The sequence below is a fragment of the Macrosteles quadrilineatus genome, unplaced genomic scaffold (assembly GCF_028750875.1).
Source record: "Macrosteles quadrilineatus isolate MER2022 unplaced genomic scaffold, UCM_ALF_1.0 Scaffold_2__2_contigs__length_208266976, whole genome shotgun sequence".
In the NCBI taxonomy this organism is placed as follows: Eukaryota; Metazoa; Arthropoda; class Insecta; order Hemiptera; family Cicadellidae; genus Macrosteles; species Macrosteles quadrilineatus.
In genome coordinates, this window is record NW_026542595.1 from 112,718,029 (window position 1) to 112,744,168 (window position 26,140).

The 26,140-nt window shown below is 36.1% G+C and overlaps 1 protein-coding gene across 2 annotated transcripts in view; it reads left to right on the plus strand.

The window, feature by feature from the left end:
* LOC128986065 (calcium/calmodulin-dependent protein kinase type 1G-like) overlaps positions 1 to 25,944 on the plus strand; it is a 31,239-nt gene extending 5,295 nt beyond the window's left edge. For both annotated transcript variants that reach the window (XM_054406166.1, XM_054406165.1), the window contains exons 2-8: positions 9,871 to 9,925; positions 12,603 to 12,693; positions 17,822 to 18,025; positions 18,582 to 18,723; positions 19,595 to 19,794; positions 20,671 to 20,823; positions 23,481 to 25,944. In XM_054406166.1, coding sequence (XP_054262141.1) covers positions 9,889 to 9,925; positions 12,603 to 12,693; positions 17,822 to 18,025; positions 18,582 to 18,723; positions 19,595 to 19,794; positions 20,671 to 20,823; positions 23,481 to 24,951 — 2,298 coding nt within the window. In that variant the 5' untranslated portion in view covers positions 9,871 to 9,888 and the 3' untranslated portion in view covers positions 24,952 to 25,944. The remainder of the gene's footprint in view (positions 1 to 9,870; positions 9,926 to 12,602; positions 12,694 to 17,821; positions 18,026 to 18,581; positions 18,724 to 19,594; positions 19,795 to 20,670; positions 20,824 to 23,480) is intronic.
* The last annotated feature ends 196 nt before the right edge of the window (positions 25,945 to 26,140 follow it).

The window sequence follows — 26,140 nt, forward strand, 5'->3', positions numbered from 1 at the left end:
GATCATGTTGGGATCTTCTTCAACTGGCGGTTTGGCTCCGTTCTCTTCCATCTACCCTTTCACCTTCAGCGCTTCCGCCCCCTTGAGCAGGGGCGCCAACTGATCCTGCCCGACGTTCACCTCCCCTCGGTACATGTACTCCAGGATAGCCTTGATCTCCGAATACTTCACGTCCTGGAGTCAAAGATTCGGATCAGGAAGGATTTCAAACGATTTTGTGACAGGTTCAATGTGTCATTTTGAATATGATGCAGTCAGCTGTGTTTTTCAACAGACTTTAATCTTAGATAAGGTTGAAGCAAGTAACAGTTTAGCATGCAGACAAAGTTAAAAGACGGAATTTAAATGGGAAAGCAAAATTAGGCAAAATATTTCAACCAGTGTGTTAACATCTACCTTCAACAATGTTAAGAAGTGTGACGTACATTTTTTTAGTTATGACATAAATTAAACATACCTCCTTGGGTTAGTCTATGGTTCACTAGGATCTGCACAAGATTATAATATATTTAAATAAAAAAACTTATTTGTATGGTTTGGTTACTATATACTTCTAGTAAATAAGTTTTGAACACTTTTTCATACTAAAATATGCAACCTGTTTGTACCAAAATCACATTTGAAAGCAGGATATCCTCATTAAAATTTAGTTTACTAATACAGTCTAAACTCTTTGGGACTTAGACCTATTATAAAATGTTTCCCATCCTGAAAATCCAGGGATAAAAATACTTTTCTGTCTTGATGTCGAAATTTCCGTCTTACCTCTACCAACAGGCAATGAAAATAAAACATCCAGTATATTTAAGATTTTCCTGGTTCCAAGTTCACATATTTCATGCTCAGTGACCAACATAGGTTCGCCAAATTGTGGTCCATGCAGCTGTTGACGCCTCACACAACATTAGTTGTGACTTGTCACAAACAATTTAATTGGCATTCCCGTCGTACCATCTTCAGTTGTGACGCAGATTTTGAGCTTGTCAACAACGTCAACACGACCGAAACTTTGGCAGAACATCTGATTAGTTTTCTGCTCTTCTCAAAGATTCGTTGGCCACGGTCCGATCTTTAATATTTTGAACATTGAGCGTAGCTGTCAATGATCACTTTTCAAACGTTTTCTGACTCTTTATTTCAGATGGTATTCTTCAGTGACGGATCCATTATGGTACACTCATTCAACATACATTCATTGAGAACCTACTTGAGAAACTTGTAATACTTATCTTTGAAAAAGTGGCATGTGCATGTGAGTGGTCGGTAAATTTAGCGTACTCCAGCTGACATTACCCTACTCCAGCTAAAAATTACCGTACTCCAGCTGACTTTACCGTTCTCCAGCTGACTTTACCGTTCTCCAGCTGACTTTACCGTACTCCAACTAACTTTACCGTACTCCAGCTAACTTTACCGTACTCACGCTGATTTTACCCTACTCCAGCTAAAAATTACCATACTCCAGCTTACTTTACCGTACTCCAGCTGACTTTACCGTACTCCAGCTGACTTTACCGTACTCCAGCTTATTTTACTGTACTCCATCTGACTTAACTATACCAGCTAAATTTACCGTACTCCGGCTGACTTTACCCTACTCCAGCTAAAAATTACCATACTCTAGCTGACTTTACCGTACTCCAGCTGACTTTACCGTACTCCAGCTAACTTTACCGTAGTCCAGCTGATTTCACTGTACTCCATCTGACTTAACTATACTCCAGCTAACTTTACCGTGCTCCAGCAGACTTTACCGTACTCGAGCTAACTTTACCGTACTCCAGCTGATTTTACTGTACTCCATCTGACTTAACTATCCTCCAGCTGCCTTTACCAGTCCCTTTCTGTAAACTTCCACAAAGAGTGCAAAAACCAACAACTTTTTAGTGTAGCAAAAACATTTTCATTCAGGCTATTCATATATCAACTAATGAAAGTAAACAAAGTTGGTACCACGAAAATTGATGAAACGACAAGCATGTGTCAAATCCACCCGTATCACCTTGACAGACGGGTCCACCTCTTGGCAGACGACAACCCGACACCTTGGCAGCAGCGAGCGGTAACCTTCCTGGTGTTTCACCTTTATCTTCCATTGTTCTGCAAGGCGAAGGCCCTTTATCGACAGAATGCGAGGTTCGACTCTTATTTTTCATACGGGACAGTGTTTAATATTTTTTCTTTATCTTGTTGTTCATCTTTACATGTATTCTGGGTCCATAACAAATTAAAATATCACATTCAAATCAATGGTTTCTCATGGAGCCACCATTTTGTAGTTTTACACTGGAAATCAGATATTTTGTCATAAGATATTGACACTAGTATTAAGATTCGTGCAAAATTTTCGAATTCCAAGTACCATGATTGTTGAAAAAACAAAGGCTGAAAAAATAAACTTGTGGCTCTTTAAGTAACCATTGGACAACAGATGGATTAATTGTGATGTAATTTACTATGGATCCATACAAAATGTTTAAATAGGCTGGTAGAGCATTACGAAACACCCTGTATAACATAACTGATCTATATGTCGGGACCCTCTTCTAAATACTAAAACCTCTGCAATAATAAACTAATATCACATTATCAATTAATGATACTATTTTACATTAGGTCAGTGTAGGATACTATTAAGACTAGGATTTGTACAGTTCCCAAAACCCCGTTAATATGCCATATGCATGGACAAACACTAAAATTAAGTTTAGATTAGGCCGCAACTAGGAGTATGTTTGGTATGTTAATGCTAAATCCATATGATGAAGGACGAGGACATTTTTACTGACTAAGATCAGCTGTTTCTTAGACAATTAAGAGCCCAATAATCATGGACAGTTTGGAAATACATGCAAAAGTTCACCAGAGAAAGAGCGTATTTACTCCGTCCACAAAGTTTAGATGGTTTTAGGGGAAGAAATCTATCCCCTCCACTTCATCATGCCTTCGAAACAATAGCTCAACAGCTGGGGCTGGCCAAAACGTCAATCAGCTGCAAAGCAAAAAAGTAGTGGGGAACTTCCCCTCAAACCAAGTACATTTTGTGAACGGATCATGTAATGGCGAATTAGATCACGTCATAGAAAGAAATGAGACACATATCTCGTGCGGGGGTTTATACAATGATGTTTACAGTATTCTGAGTCTATAAGTAGAGTTGTAAGTCAGTTGGCGAGATAGCAGTAGGTGTCGCCAGTCTCACCATCTCCTCTGCCAACTCAGCTAACAAAACCTACAGAGTAAATAATCATCAAATCATTTAATTGAACAATGATTGGACTGTCTTACTAGTGATCCGAAGTTACAAAACCTACAGAGTAAATAATCATAAAATCATTTAATTGAACTGTCTTACTAGTGATCCAAAGTAACAAAGCCTACAGAGTAAATAATCATAAAATCATTTAATTGAACTGTCTTACTAGTGATCCAAAGTAACAAAGCCTACAGAGTAAATAATCATCAAATCATTTAATTGAACAATGATTGAACTGTCTTACTAGTGATCCAAAGTAACAAAGCCTACAGAGTAAATAATCGCCAAATCATTCAATTGAACTGTCTTACTACTTATCCAAAGTAACAAAACCTATAGAGTAAATAATCACAAAATCATTCAATTGAACTGTCTTACTAGTTATCCAAAGTAACAAAACCTACAGAGTAAATAATCGCCAAATCATTCAATTGAACTGTCTTACTACTTATCCAAAGTAACAAAACCTATAGAGTAAATAATCACAAAATCATTCAATTGAACTGTCTTACTAGTTATCCAAAGTAACAAAACCTACAGAGTAAATAATCATCAAATCATTCTATTAAACTATCTTACTAGTGATCCAAAGTAACAAAACCTACAGAGTAAATAATCATCAAATCATTCTATTAAACTATCTTACTAGTGATCCAAAGTAACAAAACCTACTGAGTAAATAATCATCAAATCATTCTATTAAACTATCTTACTAGTGATCCAAAGTAACAAAACCTACAGAGTAAATAATCATCAAATCATTCTATTAAACTATCTTACTAGTGATCCAAAGTAACAAAACCTACTGAGTAAATAATCATCAAATCATTTAATTGAACTGTCTTACTAGTGATCCAAAGTAACAAAACCTACTGAGTAAATAATCATCAAATCATTTAATTGAACAATGATTGAACTGTCTTACTAGTGATCCAAAGTAACAAAGCCTACAGAGTAAATAATCGCCAAATCATTCAATTGAACTGTCTTACTACTTATCCAAAGTAACAAAACCTATAGAGTAAATAATCACAAAATCATTCAATTGAACTGTCTTACTAGTTATCCAAAGTAACAAAACCTACTGAGTAAATAATCATCAAATCATTCTATTAAACTATCTTACTAGTGATCCAAAGTAACAAAACCTACAGAGTAAATAATCATCAAATCATTCTATTAAACTATCTTACTAGTGATCCAAAGTAACAAAACCTACTGAGTAAATAATCATCAAATCATTTAATTGAACTGTCTTACTAGTGATCCAAAGTAACAAAACCTACTGAGTAAATAATCATCAAATCATTTAATTGAACAATGATTGAACTGTCTTACTAGTGATCCAAAGTAACAAAGCCTACAGAGTAAATAATCGCCAAATCATTCAATTGAACTGTCTTACTACTTATCCAAAGTAACAAAACCTATAGAGTAAATAATCACAAAATCATTCAATTGAACTGTCTTACTAGTTATCCAAAGTAACAAAACCTACAGAGTAAATAATCACAAAATCATTCAATTGAACTGTCTTACTAGTTATCCAAAGTAACAAAACCTACAGAGTAAATAATCATCAAATCATTCTATTAAACTATCTTACTAGTGATCCAAAGTAACAAAACCTACAGAGTAAATAATCATCAAATCATTCTATTAAACTATCTTACTAGTGATCCAAAGTAACAAAACCTACTGAGTAAATAATCATCAAATCATTCTATTAAACTATCTTACTAGTGATCCAAAGTAACAAAACCTACTGAGTAAATAATCATCAAATCATTCTATTAAACTATCTTACTAGTGATCCAAAGTAACAAAACCTACTGAGTAAATAATCATCAAATCATTTAATTGAACTGTCTTACTAGTGATCCAAAGTAACAAAACCTACTGAGTAAATAATCATCAAATCATTTAATTGAACTGTCTTACTAGCGATCCAAAGTAACAAAACCTACTGAGTAAATAATCATCAAATCATTTAATTGAACTGTCTTACTAGTGATCCAAAGTAACAAAACCTACTGAGTAAATAATCATCAAATCATTTAATTGAACTGTCTTACTAGTGATCCAAAGTAACAAAACCTACTGAGTAAATAATCATCAAATCATTCTATTAAACTATCTTACTAGTGATCCAAAGTAACAAAACCTACTGAGTAAATAATCATCAAATCATTCTATTAAACTATCTTACTAGTGATCCAAAGTAACAAAACCTACTGAGTAAATAATCATCAAATCATTTAATTGAACTATCTTACTAGTGATCCAAAGTAACAAAACCTACATAGTAAATAATCACCAAATCATTTAATTGAACTATCTTACTAGTGACCCAAAGTAACAAAACGTACAGAGTAAATAATCATGAAATCATTTATTTGAACTATCTTACTAGTGATCCAAAGTAACAGAACCTACATAGTAAATAATCACCAAATCATTTAATTGAACTGTCTTACTAGTGATCCAAAGTAACAAAACCTACATAGTAAATAATCACCAAATCATTTAATTGAACTGTCTTACTAGTGATCCAAAGTAACAAAACCTACAGAGTAAATAATCAATCACCAAATCGTTCAATTGAACTGTCTTACTGGTGACGAAAAGTAAAACAAACCGTAACAGCAATCTGACACATACTTTCTCCCGTTAGCTTGTCAACAACCTGTATCATGGGTATGCGGTGGGAGAATATTTTATAAGAAAAATCACAAAAGTTGCATTTACTTTTGAACAGCATTTTTGCAGCAGTGTTGCACTATTTATGGTTTGGAATTATAAGGACCATACCATACAAATTTTAATCAAAAAACTGTTTTTTAAATCCGAATTTTCCGTTATTTTATGGGTTTTTATGGAAAAATAACAATAACTTTTTAACCGTAATTTTTACAGTAACGAGATTAGTAGGGCTACCACTTTGTTCAGAATTTAAAGGGCTATAACATACTAAATTTTTATCAAAATTTAATTTGATTAGCCTATTCCGTTATTTTATGAATTTTATGGGAAAATCTTCGTTAAAATAAAAATTTAAAAAACGCTTGGAGATACCATACATACCGGATCCCTTTTACTCCAATTTTTCAATCCAAATACAATTTTTAAACTGTGGAATATCAAAAATTTAGGTTAGGTTAGTTTATAGCTTTACTCACAGGTTTTTTTTTACTGAACAGAAATAACCACAAAAGGTCAAAAACCACATAACCTAAACTATGGATTTCCAGAGTTTAAATAGTGGCTGCCCTCTTCTGAAAAAGACGCTCGTTTATTTCTAAGACAAAACAAATTATGCTAATTAAGTTAACCATTGATAACCGATCGATGCGTTTTGTAAGGTGGAGGCGCGCATAAGAGTGAATGGATGCGCCAAACCACCCAGAGATCGGTGCCGATATAGAACAATGTCAGTGAATGTGTGAATGTGGGGGAGCTACGAAAATAACCTCCTGGAGAAAAGGTCGACCTCATCTCCCGTGGAACACTGCGATTGTCAAAACACATGTTCTCTCACAACCTTGTAAACAAATGATGTGATCCATGCGCAAATCGCGAATTTTAACGGCGTTCGAAACTTGATTCAATGGTAAAAATAATACAATGCCCTGTTACCATCCCATTGTAAAGTTTAAAGCTCGTTTTCGTGTCTAGTTCATGTCCGATGACACCGACTGCTAGTATTAACGAAATTTTGTTTCTGTTGTTTTTGGGTTATTTCATGATTTGGGCTTTACTGTTTGGTTTTATAACGTAGCTTATGAATAGATCATTTTATTTGGCCGAGCAAAGTTTTAAATGACTGAAATAACAAGAAACAAACTGTAAACACCCCAACAAATGAACCTCACCCCATCAACGGTTAAACGTGACACGATCAGTTTAATAATAAATTATTAAACTGTCACAAGCAGCCAACGTCGACTTAACAAAATTATAAAATAAATTTCAAAATTTGTTTATTATGAAATTAATTTTTTTTATTATAAGACTAATTTTACACTTTTTAATTATAAAATTAAACTGACATCACCTAACACAACCAACCAAACTTGCTGATAATATAAACAAATAAGATAAAATCGAATGAAAGTCTACTAAAAAATATAAAAAAAATGTCCTGTTTAAAAAATAAAATTATAAATGCCTCAAATTTTTACTGTACAAAAGATGTACAGTTAAAAAATAATCGAATTCTAAGCAAAATATGTGACAAAAAGTTCGCCAAGGAGAGGGATCCCGATCTGGATACCTCATGAACACCAGTCAAGTAAGATTTTCACTACTTTTATATATTATCAGCAAGTTTGGTTGGTTAGGTTAGGTTATGACAGTTTAATTTTATAATTAAAAATTATATAGTTAATTTTATAATTTTTCTTAAGTCGACGTGAGGGGCTCTCGCACAATGTCCGACGTGTCCGACTTCTTCGCAGAAGAGGTTTACATCGGCTTCCGGCCTGGCGCCTGAGACAAGCTAGTCTCGGCGCGCGGTGTCACTTTTGATGTTGACGTTACTCGGACACTTGGTATTTCCATATTTTTTAAAATAATTTATTAAACTCGGACAAATGAAAACTCGGACAAATGAAACTAGGACAACTGATTCTTCTAATATTTTGTAATTTTTAACAAACTCGGACAGTTGAAAACTTGGACAAATGAACCTCACCCCATTTAATCAACGGTTAAACGTCACACGATCAGTTTAATAATAAATTATTTAACTGTCACAAGCAGCCAACTAGTTCTGTAAGCCTACCGCTACATGAAGCGGTTAGAAATTCCTTGGCATTATTGTATAGGAAGTGTTATTTTACACTTGGTTTCGTCGAAGTCTAATTTGCGTTCTTTGCCAAGTGTTCAGCGTCTACTCGCTGTGAAATTGTCTTGTTCGAAGCGTTTCGTCCAATTTGAGAGGGAATTTATTGCGTGAACATTTAGGCCACGTGCGTAAATGAGAATCAATTGAATCATTAGCATACCAGACTACTTAAAATTTGATATTAGGTGTGGAATCTTCGATCTTGAAGGAGTATTTGTATACATTTATTCTTTATACAGTATACGGAACCGCGCCGAAGTTGGACAACGACACACGTGGACAACGATAAACCTGAACAGATTAAGTTTTCCAGGACAACTTTAAAATGTGTCCGGGTTCGTCGTTAGTGTGCAACGTTAAACTGAGACACTTCTCAATGTGTCCGGTTTCGTCGTGTCGTGCATCGCAAATTCAGAACAACTTTAAAATGTGTCTGGGTTCGTCGTTTGCATGCAACGTTAAACTGGGACACATTTGAATTTGTCCGCGTTCCTCGTTGTCTGACTTAAGCGGTGTTTGTTTTTATCGTTGTCCGACTCCGTCATCGTTCCCAGTATACACATTTGTTAGAGGACCATTCATGTTTTTACTGTCATAAAAGTTCCCAAAAATATTTCTTGTTGGTTGATTTAGTCCTATATGCATTTTCAGTCACGGGTGGATTTGACGGTTGAAGACGTTGGCCATACTTACACAAATTCACTGGCATACAATTTTAATTTACCGAATGTTAGTTGAATAACATTTATTGGACCTGCCGATGGAACATTTCCAAGATCAAGTTTAAACAAACAATAGCCCACGTGGACCCGCGAAGATCACATAAATAAAAGGTTATTATTGAATCTCCCCCGTCAATCTGGGCCGCAAAACAGCGCTAGTGAAACTTCAACCTGTGACTAACAAACAGCCAAGCAGTACTGAGAAAAGCAATTAATTAGGGTAATTATGTTTGAATTAAAGGCTTTGAAATAGTTCTGGCAAGGATACAATTCTGCGCAACCTGTTTTAAACCACGGCTGCTGGTGTGTAATTGTTCCGTCGACTGAATTATGATATGAAGTTTTACAATGTTGAATGTTTTCAATCTTCCCTGAGCACAGAATAAAGAAACATATTTTTTTGGCTTGAGTAGTATTTTTAGGTGACGAAGTTATTTGTGATGTTAGAATGATAAATCAGTACCTAATATTACGTTCCATATCGGCGGTTTCTATACTATAGTCTGTATGAGGGAACCTGTCTCCTGGTAGTCACGTGATATTTGTTTACAAGATAATTTTCCCTATTAAAACTTTATGCGTGTAAACTAGCTGTTCTGAATTATATCCAGTTTTAATCGACTACTTGATTCCCGTACGTAGGACTGGCCGACAGCTAGTACAGAGGTAAATCAGAAATACTTTGTGGATTTTAGTTCAGAATTTTATTTTGAAGAAAAATCTGTAATCATAAAACCAGCTGTATGAACTATCAAGTGTTTATTGGGAGCATACCATATAGTCTAATCTAATACCTCTACGTTGGTCTGTGGCAACGTCGCACCGGCCAGTCTCGTGTCGGTGAAAACAAACGTGTAAACATAAACATTGTGCAGACGCTCCATTATGAATGAGTGCAACAGCTGATTCGGTAGGCCGGAGCTGCGGTGTTGCCACTTTTTTTCTCGCCACGGCCTTGTATTAGAGGCTATGGATCATCCCTTTACGATGCAGTTAAACATTACAGATTTATAATTATTTGCCTAATATTAGCATCATTGTTGCAGGAATCTCGGAGAAGCGAGATGTCAATCAAAGTAGACGAAAATGACCCAGTTGGAGGTGAGAAGAATATAAATATGTGTAAAGAGCGTTATAGTTGTGTAACAAGTGTATAATATAGGTAGTGAATTTGAATGAGGTGGCTAGCTTGAAAAGTGATACTCTTGATCCTGAATTGATAAAATAACTCACTATAAACCCCTTTCTACTCTAATAGACACAGTCTTGGGATTGTTTGTCACTCTGCTTTAAGTCATAGGGTAGCATGTGACTAAAGCTTGCACCATTTCTGGCATTCAGTTCTTTTATGAACTAGACCGCATCCTGATCAAGGTCGAGCTTCTTGCGGTGAACACCCTGGAAGATCTGTGACACACAGGTCCTATTGTCCTCACTCTCCGTCATCATCTACCGTGTCCAACGACATATTATTGAGTCTTGGCGAGGCCTTTCCCAAGAAAGGCAGTGGGGAAGAAAGTGATTTCCGCATTGTCCTGAATACCTGGGCAGTAGATACGGGTGACATGGCTTTGGCCATCCTGAACAGGTACGTCTAGAAAACCTGTGACCTGTCAGAAACTGGGTGAGGTAATAATCAACTTTCTAATCAACACCGAACTACCCAAGGTAGCCCCAAGGCTTGCTGAATCAATCACCTGGTCCAGCTTCCCGTGTCTTCTGTTTAAAGCTCTTCTGCCTGAGCTGGTACATGCAGGTGGGCTCAACTGTTCTTGCCTGGTCCTACCCTTGCCACAGATAATTTTCCTTCCTATCTGCTGCCAAAAGTTTGACGTGGATGATTCCAGCAACGACCAGGACAGAGAGTTTGAAGACGAATGCTATCCTGAGTGCTGCCTGACAATGAAAATGGACTGCACCATACGTGCAGTCTTCGTAGAATGGACTGGACAGTCCAGTATAGACTCCAGACATCAACATTCTTTTTCGACTGGATGTTTACTCAACCGAGGAGGACCTCTGACAATGACATTGGCCATTAACCGGCTAAGGGAAGAAACAACCTTGGCGGCCTTGTCCCCCATACGGAAGATCTGGTCCCGCCAGCTAAGCTTAATGTCCACCATAACTTCAGGGTACTTGGCAGCACGGAGAATTTAAACTCTGACATCCTTCATTCTCAAAAGCACTGTCGTGTCAATCCGCTTTTTGGTTATAAGGATTTTGTATTTGCTCATAGCAAGCAAGAGACCGTGGTCTGCCATCCTTGCGCTGGTAGTACACATGACTCGATTCAGCTTCATCTGGGCCAGATCAATGATGCGTGCAGCTATCAAAGCCGCATTGTCATCCGCGTACCCAACTATAAAACGGTTTCCTAAGGCATCTCAGACCTCAGGAGGCTTTCGTAGGAGACATTCCAGAGGTCCGGACTGAGTATCGAGTATAATTCCTTGAGTATCACCAGAAATGACACTCTTTGTCCACAAACCTTACATAGTGTCATAAATAAAAAGGCGGAACTTGAGGTAATCCTTTATGATGGCCATATGGTATGCTGGAATGTTAAAGACGTTCTCCAGAATGTCCATCATATCACAACATCGGAATTAAATGCGTTTCACACATCGAGTGCTACTAGCAGCTCGATAGTACTTGGTTCTAACATCCTCATCATAGCGTTAACCATTGGTCGCCCCTTCCTGAGGCCGTAAGGGACGGCCTCCTTAGTGACTGTGGCTGAATTCAGTCAGGAACGGATCAACAAAGGACTTTTCTAACTGTGTCAAACATACGGAGAAATCTGTAAGAGGATGGCGGGTCTAGGTCTAATTTTCCCACGAACACAATCCTAGCTGTTTTTACAAGGGAAACACCCTTAGCCAGACAGGCGTTTTAGGTGCTCAACGGGATCAGGGGATGCATTTGAACCTATGGTTGTGAATAGGATTAGGTAATTGTTAGAGCATGACTGAGTCAGCTGACAACACAGACTGTAGATTCACACAGCACACAGGCCAGTGGCACAGTAGTACAGATTGGCACTCTGCCAACGATGGCCGACTATATTTACAACAGACGCTCTGGAATTTGCAGAGCCTCTGGTTTACTCTTCTAACTTCTTGATTTGTTCTCCGTGTTAAAAGCATAACTTAAATAAACAATAGGGTTACCACACAGTTTAGGACCCTTTAGTTTTGTGATAAGTTATTTTCTACTTGGTGTTTTATTTGTATTTGGAGTTTAGCATAGTTTAAACAAATAAGAGTGTAACCACACAATATCAGACAATTTTAAATCTGAACAGTAGTTAAACTCTCTACACTGATATTTTATTACGGAAGAGAGGTCGTGTCTGAATCGTAAATTTTTAATATTTTTATTAATGTGGAAACAAGTGACAGAATCAAATTTAAATGTTAAGCACTGCTCATGACAGTGTTGCCCATTTTTACGTTTAACTTTGAACCTTTTATTACAATGTATGTTTTTTTCATATGCCACTTTTTAGGGGGATTGGGGGAGAGGGTTTTAAAGGTATGTTTAGGCTTACAGGTAAACACAGGGTAAGAAGGAAGCCTGTAGTGTGAGTCTCGTTGAACAAATAACTCACTATACCCTGATCAGTTAGACAGATCTGAAGTTTTCCGATTATACTTTTCAACCAAATTAACAAATTGACGTGTTTATCTCGTACATTGTTGCAAATTAATTATGATCTATTTAGTTTTAAAACACCTTTTTGCAACTTAATTACCGGTAATGTTTTTGTTTGCAGAATTGGAGCCCAGTTTCCCCTACAGAGATGTCATAATTAAAAGAAATGTGGACATGAAAGAGTTTTATGACTTGGAAGATGAAATCGGCAGGTATGTGACCCAAGTTATTTGCTTATAGCAAACCAGCCCTTCCCTTAAAAATCTCAATTTTGTTAGTAACTACAAGATGAATTTTGCACCGTACTTAGATACTTGGAATACTCTTACTAATATCTCATCAATGTTGCTGATCGTCGTCAGATTTTTTCTTCTTTTTTTCATTTTCTTTTACTTTTTTATTACCTCTTCCGGGAATCATCTGGCCTAGAGATAAATTTCTTCCACAGTGTAGTCTTTTAAATATATTTTTACATGATCTTATTTTTTTTTTACTGAAGGTTCTTGGGTGATATTTTGAGGCAGACTAACGTAAACACTCTCTATCTTCCTCATTATCTTTCTACCATTTTCAAAATCGTAAAATAACAATACTACAAAAACGAGTCATTGGATTGGGAAATAATCCTTTACCACACAAAATGGTGTTATAGATTCCACATAGTTTATGAGGTTGTTTGCCTACATAACAAAAGTATATCTTCACCCAAAACATCCCAACTGGTTAATATTTTTGCGTGAGTCTGAAATTCTCTAGTTTTATCCATAGAAGGCTTGTCATAGTTCTAACTTTTGCACGAGATATTAAAATAATAAATGCATGTTTGTTTCAACAAGCTCAGTGTTAATCCCAAGCGATTGCCAACTCACATAATTTTGTTGCAAAAGATTCATTGTGTATCAAACTGCACATTCAATTCCTTTGACTCACCAATGAATCTTTTAATGTAGACTGTAGAAATAATAAAACTATGTTCAGCTTTGTAATACTTCAAACTGAAAGCATCAGCTGTCCTTGATCATTGCATTGGAAATTATTCTTAATAACTAATCAGCTGATCTATGCAATGATGTAATTTCATTGTTAATTTGCTGTAAAATACACGCTCAGGTGTGACAGAATGGTAAAAATAAATCTAAACTTCTCTTATCTCTTACGTAAATATAACTTTGAACAATAAAATACCCCAAAGGTTTGAAAAAAGCCATAGACTTTGTAAGAGACAAGGTAAATGAAAATTTTCTTATTTGGTTAGAAACAAGAATTATTTCCAGTAATTGTATTCAAACTCTTTCACAAAGTGATTATGAGTCCATATATTCAAATACTTATGTTGGATTGATAAATCGGTTTAAGAGTCGCTAATATTAATATAAGCAAAGTACATATTCCACTAAGCAAAATCCCTGTGTAGACTTAACTTGTAATACTTAGTTGAAGTACTTTGAAGTAATTAGTTTGGATAGCACCACGTGGCTAAACGACCGAGATTTGTAATACGAACTGCTTCGTGTAATTCAAGTGCGGGTTAATGAACAGTTTTGGGAGGTGAACACTGCTATTTCCAGATGAGATAAACATTTGAAATATTGGCACTACGGGACGAGGATGTTTTGGTTTGTGTATCCCACGTCTATTTTCTATTTCCACGGTGCTCTGCCACTTGTAACCGAGCTGTGTTTCTAATTGAGGAAATTTTGTCCCAGTACATTTTAGTAACGTATCCGATCTAAAGTAGCTTTTAAGCCGGGTATAAAAAATTGTTACAGTTGAACCTCGTTTGTACGAACCTCAATAAAACGAATTCCTCGATAAGACCAATTTTTTTTAATCCCCTTGACCCTTTCACATAGGTCAATGCTAAAAACACCTCTATACAACGTAGTAATTAAGTTAAAAACCTCCATAAGACGAATTTGTTTGTGACATGGGCTAGGACCTTATTAACCTCTATAAAACGAATATTCTTAGGACAAAACCTCTACAAGACGAACGTGACCTCTATAAGACGAATTTATCATATTCTTCACCTCCATAGTACGTAGTTTTCAAAACAAACAGAAGCTTGTCTCAACATGAAACCCCCATCCATTCCTCCTCCTTCCTCAGTCATTGTTTGGAGAAACCTTGGAGCGAGGAGAAACCTCTATAAGAAGAATAACAGCAGCATTAAACCTCGATAAAACGACCCTCTTTATTAAGAATACCTCTATAGTACGAATTTTTCCCGTACCCCTTGACATTCGTCTTATAGAGGTTCAACTGTACTTTTATTAACGATAAAATGAGATTGTGATGGTTTAGAATTAGAAATACAGTAGAACTTTGATAACAAGACTCTCATGGGTATTAAATAAGACTTGTTATCGAAGTTGACTTCTTATGAAGGTTTGCAGTAACATGTGATTCTGTAAAATAAACTCAAAGGTATTTGAAAATGACAGTTGTAGTCGAGGGTGACTTGTTAACAAGAATCTTGTTATCGAGGTTCCACTGTATAAAGATGCATATCCACTCCTAATTTTCCTTGCTTTCTATGAATTGTAGACATTTTACTCCCATGTTGAAGTTTTCGCCTCCTTTGGAATGTATAATGAACATACAGTTGAATAAAGTTAATTGATTATTAATGAAAAACTAAGTAAAAATAAAATTTTTCACAAAGATTAAGTTCCAAAATTGTTAATTTCTTTCTTCTTTCTTCTAAGCCAACATAGTTTATTCTTTTATACAAAAATTTGATTTTCCTTGTCTTTGTTGGCGTTTGCTTTGCTGACAACGTCGTGTAGACAGAGACAAGGTCAGAAACATAAGACTGTTGACAGACTGGAAACATTTTTGAACATCTGAAAAGATAATACGATGTAATAAAGAAGCTGAACTAAGGTCAGTGTTGCTAATGAAAGACAACAGAAATAGAATGTTTGGCGGACACTCAGTCAAACAGCGGCAGACGGTTTAGTTACGAGCAAACATCAATGTACAGATACTTACAAGTTGCTGTGGAATGAATGAATACAAGAAGTGATATTGTGAAGATAAGTTGATGTAACAATAGTTGCGGGGAATCATGTATGAAAATGAATACCAACAGATTTTGTACCAATGAATAAAAATGTTGATGTACCAATAGTTATTGTGAAATATTAGATTATTCATCAACATGAATATCAACAGTAATGAACCATTTACTGAATAAAAATGTTGATGTACGAAATAGTTGAGAGGAATCGTGTAGCAACATAAATACAAAAGTGATGCACTGGTAATTTACTGGTGATGCAAGTATGCACTGGTACCAATAAAGAATGTTGATGTATCAATTATTGTCAGCGAAGGAATGGTGCACCAAAACAAAAACTAATATTGTATTGAGGATTGTTTGTGAGATAAGCCTACATCCTCTAATAAAATCCTAAAAACCTAAGCCCTTGTGCTCTATGTTACGTCCTTAATATTAATCTTCCATCGCTGGAGATAATGTGTTTAATAACACGAGCAACTACAAATTTGATGATTACAAAGAACAATAAATGAAACAAGCAAAAATACCAAAGAAGAGATGAAATAGCGGATATATATTTTTGGGCAATTATACTAACTTAATTCAAACTTTCTCGAAATAGTCAATGTATAAGATTACTGATATGCAAATAAATGAATCAATAAGTCAAATAACAATATAGAAAAGATAAATACATTTTGTAGCTTGTAGCAATTGAAGAAGTAATTAAATTACTAAGAGAGTTTGGACAATTTAGGGTGTGCTTTAAAAATGGCAAAATGTTATTGGTAGAAACTAAAAACGAGTAAGCGTATGATTGAATGGTAAAAAGTTACAGGCAGATAATCCGAGTGGAGGTAGAAGTAACAACAGTGAAGAAGAATGTTGGCTGATGTAACTGGCAGACAGCCACCTTACAGCGGTAAACACCAGTAATGCTTGATTTTGCGGAAAGTAACTCAGGGAATTAAGGTATAGAGGAAACATTCAATGGTAAACTTAAGTGGTGTCTAGCTCTAGTGGTGTCTAGGGAGAAGTCCAACACCACCTCCTCGTCCTAATCTACAACGCTGGTGGAAGAAGACCCTGTGCAATAGGAATTTCAGCAGTGCTCATATTGCTCGGGCTCTTCCTTGATCAATAAGTACTTTTCCAGCACTACTAGAGCTGGAAGCGCACGGCCGTCCCATAAGCTTGTTTCTTCTGTATGGTCCCTTACTTCTCTGTACTGAGCTTATCAAATACCAATACCTATACTTTGAGTCCATAGATGAAACTTTATGAAACAAATACTATCAACTCCTTTACCATTGAATTTTGGGTACTGAAGCAGACATCCCATCTACATCGATCAGCTGTCACCACTCACAGAATTTTATTTGTTTATGTTTCTGAGATGGTTGATCTAACATAAAAGATGCAAAAGTAGCCCTAACAGTTTGACTTGGTTGAAAAATCAGTACATTCTTCAGAAATCAATAACTTAAATCAGCGCATTCTGTCAGTGGTTCTATTCAACTACAGTTTGGATTTTTAAAATTGGCAAAAACTTTATCATGGGGATGGAATGTTTAGTACTATAGTCAATAATCATAAGTTGTATAAAAATAACAAAAGTGCCTGTTTCTCTTTATATTTGGTTTTGATTTGGGTTGTGTAATCAAGGTGATTCCGGTTTGATTAGATTTTCATTGAAAATCACAGGTCATTGAAAGAAACCAAAGTTCATAATTGGTTCTTGGCCAGGCAAGAGTTGAGCCAAACCTAATATAGATGGCGTACTCTTCTTGCCAATCCCTGATGATAATTGATATCTGCAACCTTTAAGTGAAAGTTTTATCTGTACATTTAGTTAAACGTGCACATTTTTCTGTGTAATCTTGTTTTGTCTTGGACATTTAGTTTATTTCCACAATTACTTGCCCAAACCAAAGAAACATATGCAATGAATGTAAAAATGTATTCTTTAACACTTGGAAATATACGTTTTGTGTCCCTCTGAACCCAAAAAAGTGGTTTTTGAAATAATACCATCCACCCCTTACGCATTATAAGGGTTTTTGACAAGCTACTAGGAGCAAATAATAGGAGAAAGTATGAATCAGTTTAATGATGCCGTTTGTTTTTTATCATTGTTATTATTTTGTTATGTCATGTACTGTTATTTTCACTTTTGTTATTCAGTTTGTGCATTTTATCTTGTTGTTTCTTGTTAGACTTTATCATTTTAGATTTTAAGATAGTCTTTGTCTAGTACTAGAACACCATTATAATTTTAAATCATCAAATGGGTCATTAAAGAAGGATTAACCAGAACCGATATCTTAATGTTTCAGAGGAAAGTTCGGGACGGTGTACCGATGTAGAGAGAAGAGCACCGGGTTGACGTTGGCCGCTAAATTTGTTGGCATCGCAAGACGAGAAGACAGAAGAAATGTGGAGAGGGAAGTGGACATAATGAGAATGCTGCAACATCCGAGAATCATCCAATTGTACGACGCCTTCGAGTCCAGCAACGTCATGTGCGTCGTACAAGAACTGTGAGTGACTAGACCACATAGTAGATTAAACTTACGATCCCTTATAGGGTTGTCTTGTCATCCTATGAATCAGCTGAAGACAATACATGCTGTCTAGATCATGTAGGGAAGTGTTATTTTATGATATTTTTGTTCTTTAATATTAATTGTTGGGGAGCGAGCTGGCGTAGTGGTTAGAGCGCGGGACTTCAGTTCCTGAGGTCCTGGGTTCGATCCCCGCCAAGTCACCAATGGATTTTATCTAAGTGATAATGCCGCAACCCCTAGGTCTAGCCTGAAGTAATGTGAAAAACAATCCCAGGCTCGTGCCTAGCGTCCTTAGGACAAAAAAATAAATATATTAATTGTTGAGCTACAAAGTATTCTTTTAAAGGTAAAAGGGTATTGCATTACTTATTATGCCTCGGAGACAAATTTGAAACCTGATCCAACTTAACTTCCAAACATATGATTGTGCAGTCACATTAGATGTCAAGGAAAACGACTACTGAGCCTACATGTTTTTTTTACAAAAAAAAAAGCTCACAATCAACTATAGTCTTGTTTGTTTCTCTAGTATTGAAGGAGGGGAACTATTCGACAGGGTGATTGGAGACGACTTCATCCTCACAGAAAAATCTTGTACAGTCTTTGTCAGACAGATCTGCGAAGGAGTTGCCTTCATACATTCTAAAAACATCCTTCATCTTGATTTAAAGGTTTGTATTATTTTTGTTTTTGTTTAAAACTAATTAGAATACTCAATCCTTTTAGCTTTAAAGGCTTGGTGTTTAGCACCGCCCCCCTCACCCTCGTACTACAACACTCACAGTGGAGGAAGACCCTGTGCCTTGTGCGATAGGAATTTCCGCACAGTGCTCACCGCTCTGGCTGTTCCTTGCTCGTCACATATTTCCAACACAACAAAACATGTACCAGATCTGAAATCGCACGGTCGTCCCATAAGCATGTTTCCTGTGTACCTTACTTCTCTGTAGTATAACTCAACACAAACAAATAAAAGCTTGTACCTGACATGTTTTGCTACCTGGGAGTCAAGTTCAAAACTAATACGCTTGGTCTTTTGACCAATATTTGGTGTTGTGGATTTTTAGAAGTAAAAGACAACGTAATATCCAGAACTACGAGAGAATTAGCAAATTTTGTATCACTGTTAACTCATTCACGTGCCTCGAAAGAAACAAAAAATTTACATTTGTTTGAAGTTTTGTTTTTCTCGAATCTCTTAGATAATTTTTTTAACTTTAATATTGAAATTTTCACTCCTATGGTACCAATAATGTATATTTATTTTTGTAGAAACTAAACCAGCAGAAAATCTCTGTTGTGAAAGTGTTTAAAATATAATGATTAACTGTAATATCTACATTAACTGTTTATTTTATTAAGAAAATCGATTCAAACTTTGTCAATTAGGTTTAAATTAACCAGCTAAAAATCCCCGTTTACACGAGTACTTGACTCAGTTAGTGAATTTGAAATAGGTAACCTGTATGCCTACAGGCCCCGTTTAAACACGGCTTAAGAGAATTTTACTGAAGTATTACATTACAGTGTCTGTGATTACAGCCAGAAAACATCCTGTGTCTAACACGGACAGGTAACAGGATAAAGATTATAGACTTCGGTCTGGCGAGGCAGTTTGATCCCAGCAAGAAGCTACAAGTCCTGTTCGGAACTCCGGAGTTTGTCGCTCCGGAAGTCGTCAACTTTGACTCCATCGGCTTTGGAACTGACATGTGGAGCGTGGGAGTTATCTGTTATGTTTTGTGAGTAATTTACAGTTTATTACTCTTACCAAAATATTAGTCTAAATCAAAAATATTAAATTACAGATAATAAGCTGATGTGAAATCAGGGGTTAAGGAGGAGTTTTTGTTTCCCTTATCAAGGTTTTTTTTTTATTTTTTCACCTTCTTAGGACAGTAGGCGTTAGCTTGGAACTGTAGTTAAATAATTACTAGAGGTTGTCCAGTGGTCGAAAACTCGTCAAAAAATATTGTTAATGAATTCTCTATTGTCACCCCACGCTGTAAATAAAACATGCGATTGGAATTTCTTCCATTTGTTTTGATTTTCTGTTTTTATTTTGTTGTTATTTCGTCACCAACATGGTAACTCATAAGGCCCACGTTAAATTTTTCTTAATTTTAAATTCATTTTGTGTCTTTATTTTTGAGCCTATTTTAATTTATAAAGGGATTCGGCACACCTACAGGAAAATATCTTTCTAACATTATGCCCAGATTTTCCCTACGATGCACACGAGCTGAGAAAAAAGTTTTTAAGGAAACATGCTTGCCTATTAATATAGATTTTGATAATTCAGAACTGCAACTAATCCTTGAAGTAGATCCAACAGTGTACATAGTAAATTGCCAGTTCCATTTCACTTTTAATTATGAGAACATCTCCCAAGAATACTTCAATAAAGTAAAGAAGTGTTTTTCTTTGGTTTCAGTATGACTAGCATTGTGAAAGAGAGAGTATGAATTCTACACTGCATTCTTAGGCTAAGCCAATAATCAAAACTTTTGCACCAAAAACCGAGACTCCACTAAAAGTCAACAACCCAACAAAGGTTTAAGGGAGTTAAGCAAATTATTAATACTAATTTAACTTCATAGCAATATTTTACATTTCAGGTTGTCCGGACTGTCTCCGTTCATGGGCGAGACCGATGTTGAAACAATGGCCAACGTAACAATCGCTCAGTACGATTTTGACGATGAAGCTTTCGATGACATCTCCGAAGACGCAAAAGACTTCATCAGAAAACTGCTCGTCAAAAGCAGAGAGTAAGTAGAACGATCTGTGTCAAATAGTTCGTATTGTACATAGTGGTTTTTAGAAATATAATAAAATATAATCCATTTAGTAACTCACCATTTAGATTCGCTGTTAAGCTTAAGGATTGAGAGTAAACAATTAAATTTAGTCTAAAAAACTAGTTTTGTAAATAAATTTAGGAGTAAAAATGTCTGCTTTTCTAATATGTTTGTGTCTAAATTTTAATGAAAGGTTTTGGGACTTTTTAAAGTATAAATGAAAAACTTTCAACTGACACGTTTGACAGAGAATAACTAAAAAATTGTTAAGGGGCCAGTGATAAAAGTATATTTCACAGTCATTTTTGTTACTCATCCATAATCTAATGTTCTAAAACTGTAATTCTAGACCACACAAATTTACCCTTGTAAAATAAATCGATACTTTCTCTTCAATCTCGAAGAAAAAAAAAATTGAAGTATAAAAAATATATTCAGCATCTGCTAAGGTGGGACAAAGACCCTGTTTTGCTTATTTGCTTAGTTCCGAAATTATACTTACTGCTTTGTAATAATTGAATCGTTTTCTGCTTTTTGTTGCTTTAGTTTAGAATCTAAGAAGCCAATAAGCCTTTTTAGTTGTGTGTGAAAATATTCATGAACTTAACCTGATGTTGTAACAGCTGATTTTATCGTATTCTATAGAATATTTTTTTGTTATTACCATCCAAACAGTCTAGGTAAGATACTAATCAATAACGGTTTTTTTGCCAGGCAAAAAATGTAACAAAAACAATGTGTTGACTCGTTTTATTGGGTTTATTAAAAGTATAGTAGATTGTTTATTTTGCTATTTTGTTGCCTAAGGATCCATTCAAGTGTTTATTTTTATTTGGGATATTTTGCAGCATGAACAAACGCTCTAACAAAAACAACAAGTTGAAAAATGTATCTTCTTGTTTTACAACAATGCCTATGAATAAAAAATATTGTAAGGCACCACCAAAATAATAAATGTACCAACATTGAATAGAACCATTGACTATGGATACCCTATTTCGAACTACTGTAGACCTTAAGACTTGTCTATACACAAGGATTTCTCGTACGTTTTACTTGCGCAGGTAAAGTGTTGTAGTCAAGTCGTTGCGTGTGGACGGTAAAACTGTGCATTTTTGAGAACTGCTCGGAGACAAAAGACGGAGAGATGAAATTATTGAGGAGAGCATAGTTTTGACAATGTTTTCAGACTAGACGTTGCGTGTGTACCCTGTCAACCTTCATGTCCTGTTAGAGGGATAAGTGTGTTTTTTTTACGATGGCAGATCTTTGCCAATGTTACCGTGAGTTTATTGTCGAATTCATCGAACTGTACAGAAGTTTTCCTTGTTTTTGGAATTTCAAGAGTAAGGAATATAGTGACCGTGATAAGAATCAGACTTAGTCTTGTTGGAAAAATACAAAGCAGTAGATCCAAATGTGAACAGACAAACGATTATGAAAATGTTTGCCTTTTAGTAATCAACGTCTTGACCATAGTGAGCGTCGTCTTCGCTCATACTTATTTCTTTGCTTTGTTGCAACACAGACTGCAAAAATAGACCACAATAACACATCTTCCTTGATAAAACATGCACATACACTGTAAGTTATCACAAAACTACATACAAAATTATAACCTGTACTGTGTGGGCGCATTTCTTTGCTATGACTTGACTGCAACGTTTACCTGTGCAGATAAAACGTACATGAAATCCTAGCGTGTAGACCGGTCTTTAGATTACCATATTGGAGTTTTAACCAGTTTAGAATAAAATAACGCTAGAGCGAACTGACACATGGCACTCTGTCGAGGCAAATTGATTTCAAACAATAAAATTTCTATGACCTCATCCACTATCATTGCGAGAAAAACTAAAAGGAAGACCTTTAACAGTAGCATAAGCCTTATCTATAAGTATGAACGGTCTACTTCTGGTCCATATAAGTTCATGGGACGTATTTCAGTCTTAAATCAATATGATACTTAAGGAATTTGCACTAAATTAAGTACAAACTTATCATGGCTGAATCAAGGATACCTTAAATGCCCTCGTGCGAAGCCAATGGCAAAGAACGATGATTGTTCAGAAAATACTACTACAGATCAGGTCAATTAAGATAGCAAAGTGGAGGGGTGAGACAGACTCCCAATATGGTACAACACTTTTTGATGGTTTGAAACTGGACCCAGCTGTCCCTGAGCTATAAATTATTATCCTGACTGATGAAACAGCTGATCTCAGTCAGTAACAAAACGACACAGATCATCTCACACCATTCTACACTCATCCTTCACTCATATTTGGGTTAAAATACGCACCTATCCCCATCTCAACTGATGATGTTAATTACACTGATAGTCACACCACTAGACGCTAGTCATATTAAATTCATCCAACGGCAATTATTTGCTGAGATTACAGTACAAAATAACAAAGCGACGATGATCGAAAAGGGCTTTTATGTGCACACGCATTCGGCTTGCCTTTCTACTTTACATGATCCATACTTGTCTTAAAATACAAGTTTTCAGATAAATTACTCTCACCACTATCTTTGCATGCCATTTTGTTGATGTTCACCTGTCTAACCTTTTGTCGCAACATTTCCTCGCTATTAACCTGGGTCTTTGTCTGCCGTTGCAGAGGGCGCTACACGGCGGCCGAGTGTTTGTGTCATCCCTGGCTGGCTCGAAGACCTCCGCTGCAGCCGCTACTGGACACTACCAAGGACAACCTGCGCGACACGGTGGAGAGTTGGGGCAAGAGAGAGACGAGTCCGACACAAGTGATTGTCCACAACTTACCACCGACACCTCCCGTCACACCTGTCAAACTTGAGCTTGTCCCGACACCCGTGGAGCATGTGCCTGTAGCAACAGAAGACGCTACCCCGCCTGCGCCTACCAGTGTAGCTACTTCTAGTGTCACCTCACCTGCTACTGACTCATCTGCGACTGAAGAAAAAGAGCCTCCGAAAGTCGTAATCGAGCAAAAACCTTCTGAAGATTCTACCAAAGGATCAAAGAATGCTGGTGACCTCCAATCGCCAAGTCCGTCAAAACAAGCAAAGATAGATTTGGTACCTGTTAAAAGCAAAGAGATAAAAGACACGGGCCCGGAAGAAGTGAAAGTAAGCACATTTTCTTGGACTAAGAAACCATCTGGGATTCAATCACAAAAGAGCCTTCCAGAGGGGAAACCTCCGGTTAAAACCAGTTCCAAATCGGAAGAGGAAAAAGTTTCATCAAAGTTTCCGTTGAAGCCTTCAGGGTCTGCGTCGAACACTGGTCTTTTTAACTCGAGGATCCAACAGGGAGGGACGCAAATTAATATAACCAAGAAAAATTTAAATACCAGCCCTCAACCGAAGATCGCGGGAATAGTTCTCGGACAAACACATCCTAGAGGTTCAGAGAGTTCAGGGAAGGATACGAAGCGAGAAAGTGAGGCTACAGTTACTAAACCTAAAATAATCACACACAAAATATTTGTTGAAGGTAAAGACGCAGAGACTTCAACCACCGCAAAACCTAAAGAACCTGTGAAACTTTCAAACCCGATCAACATTGATACGCAAAAATTGAACCCGCTTCTACGTAATCTTCAAACAGACCGATTCGAAAGGCGGTGTTCAGATATTTCGTGCTTTATGCATGACATAGAAAACTCAATCGATGGTGCGAGCATCATGAGCGAAATAAAAAAACTGTCCACGAGACTCTTTGAGAGCGATCTGTTGGACGAATCTAACAACAACAGCAGTAGTTTTCTGCGCCAGATAGCAAACCGTGGGGTAGCTCCTAAAAGGCCAAAGTTCCGGGTGACGAATTTGAACAGAGATGTTCCAATAGGTTCTCCTCCGCCGGCGACAAACATGACTTATTTTATTCCTCCGAACCCTTTGACTCCAGAGTCTTGTCAGACCCATTCTGCACCTCAGACGCCTAGAAGTTCGCCTGAGCGAGTAACCGAGCCTCTCAACAAAGACGTCATCTTGCGGTTATTCGACAAACTGGAAGGTCACTCGGAGAATTCTTCAGCGGAATCCGTCTCTCAAACTAAACATAGATCGAGTGAGAAGAAAACCAAAGTTACCTCGATAAGTTCTAAGTAAAAGCGTATTCTGACCAAACAAATGTGATACTCGGACAAGTCAAACTGGGCTGTGCATGAAATTCATTCTAGTTCAAGTTTGTAAATATTTTTAACACCAGATGTTGCCTTAGGTTGTATTTATTGTACTTTTAAATTTTAAACATACAGTAACAGTATTTCTTTTTAACCTATCCCTTGGCAGATATGTGCCTGAATATTTCCTAAACACATGCGGTTGGAACAAAAGTATGACATATAAAAGTACCGGTACTCAATATTTTATCAATTTGAAACAATTATCGTAGCTGCAACAAAAACACAATTGCATGTACTTCAAAAACTGTGAAGAGCAACATTCACACCGGGTCTTTTTAAACTTGTCATATTGTTAGCTGTTATGTTTTCTAGTCATATTTTGTTGTGCCAAAAGTTTTGTTATTAATGAATGTAATTTCAACAAGGCTGATTCAACTAGTCTACGAGTTTTATACCGTTCTGTTAATAATAAATGCAAGTTGATGATGAGTCTTAGAAAAAATACTTCATCCCTATCACGAAGACAAAATATATTTTTTTCTAGCCTGTTATATGAATAGCACTAACATTTTAAAGATTTGTGAGAATAGCGTTAATAGACTACAAAAATAAGACAACCCCAGTATTATTTATTTAAGTTTATTTTATGTTCTTTTCATTCAATCACTAGTTTATGTTTAGTTAATTACATCCAACCATTAAAAATCTGACTTTCCTAAGGCAGTAAGTAAAAGGTGTGACAACATGTAACTTATAGCAATAGTCAGTGATATTTTAAATTAATGAAAGTACAACTTCAATAAACTTTCCCTTCAATTCCCTTTTTTTCTACAACTCTATCTTTTGAGTGCAATAAAACTAACACTAGCAATATATTTTATTGTAAAAATGTTCAAAGGATCAAATATATTTTAATTTACTTCATAGAATTACTTAACTTGTATTTGTATGTGTATAATTGTAAATTTGTAATAAATGTACATATATTTTGAATTGTTAATCATGTGTTTTCATTAGACCTCCATTGAGACCTTTAATAAACACTGCATTATTGAATAATATAACAATATCAACCTGAACAAAAATATTAAAGCAGACATTTGGTTTTGTTCAAGAAAATGCTCCCTGAGCTAGGATTATGTTTCTTGGATGCATAGCATTGCACGACGTCC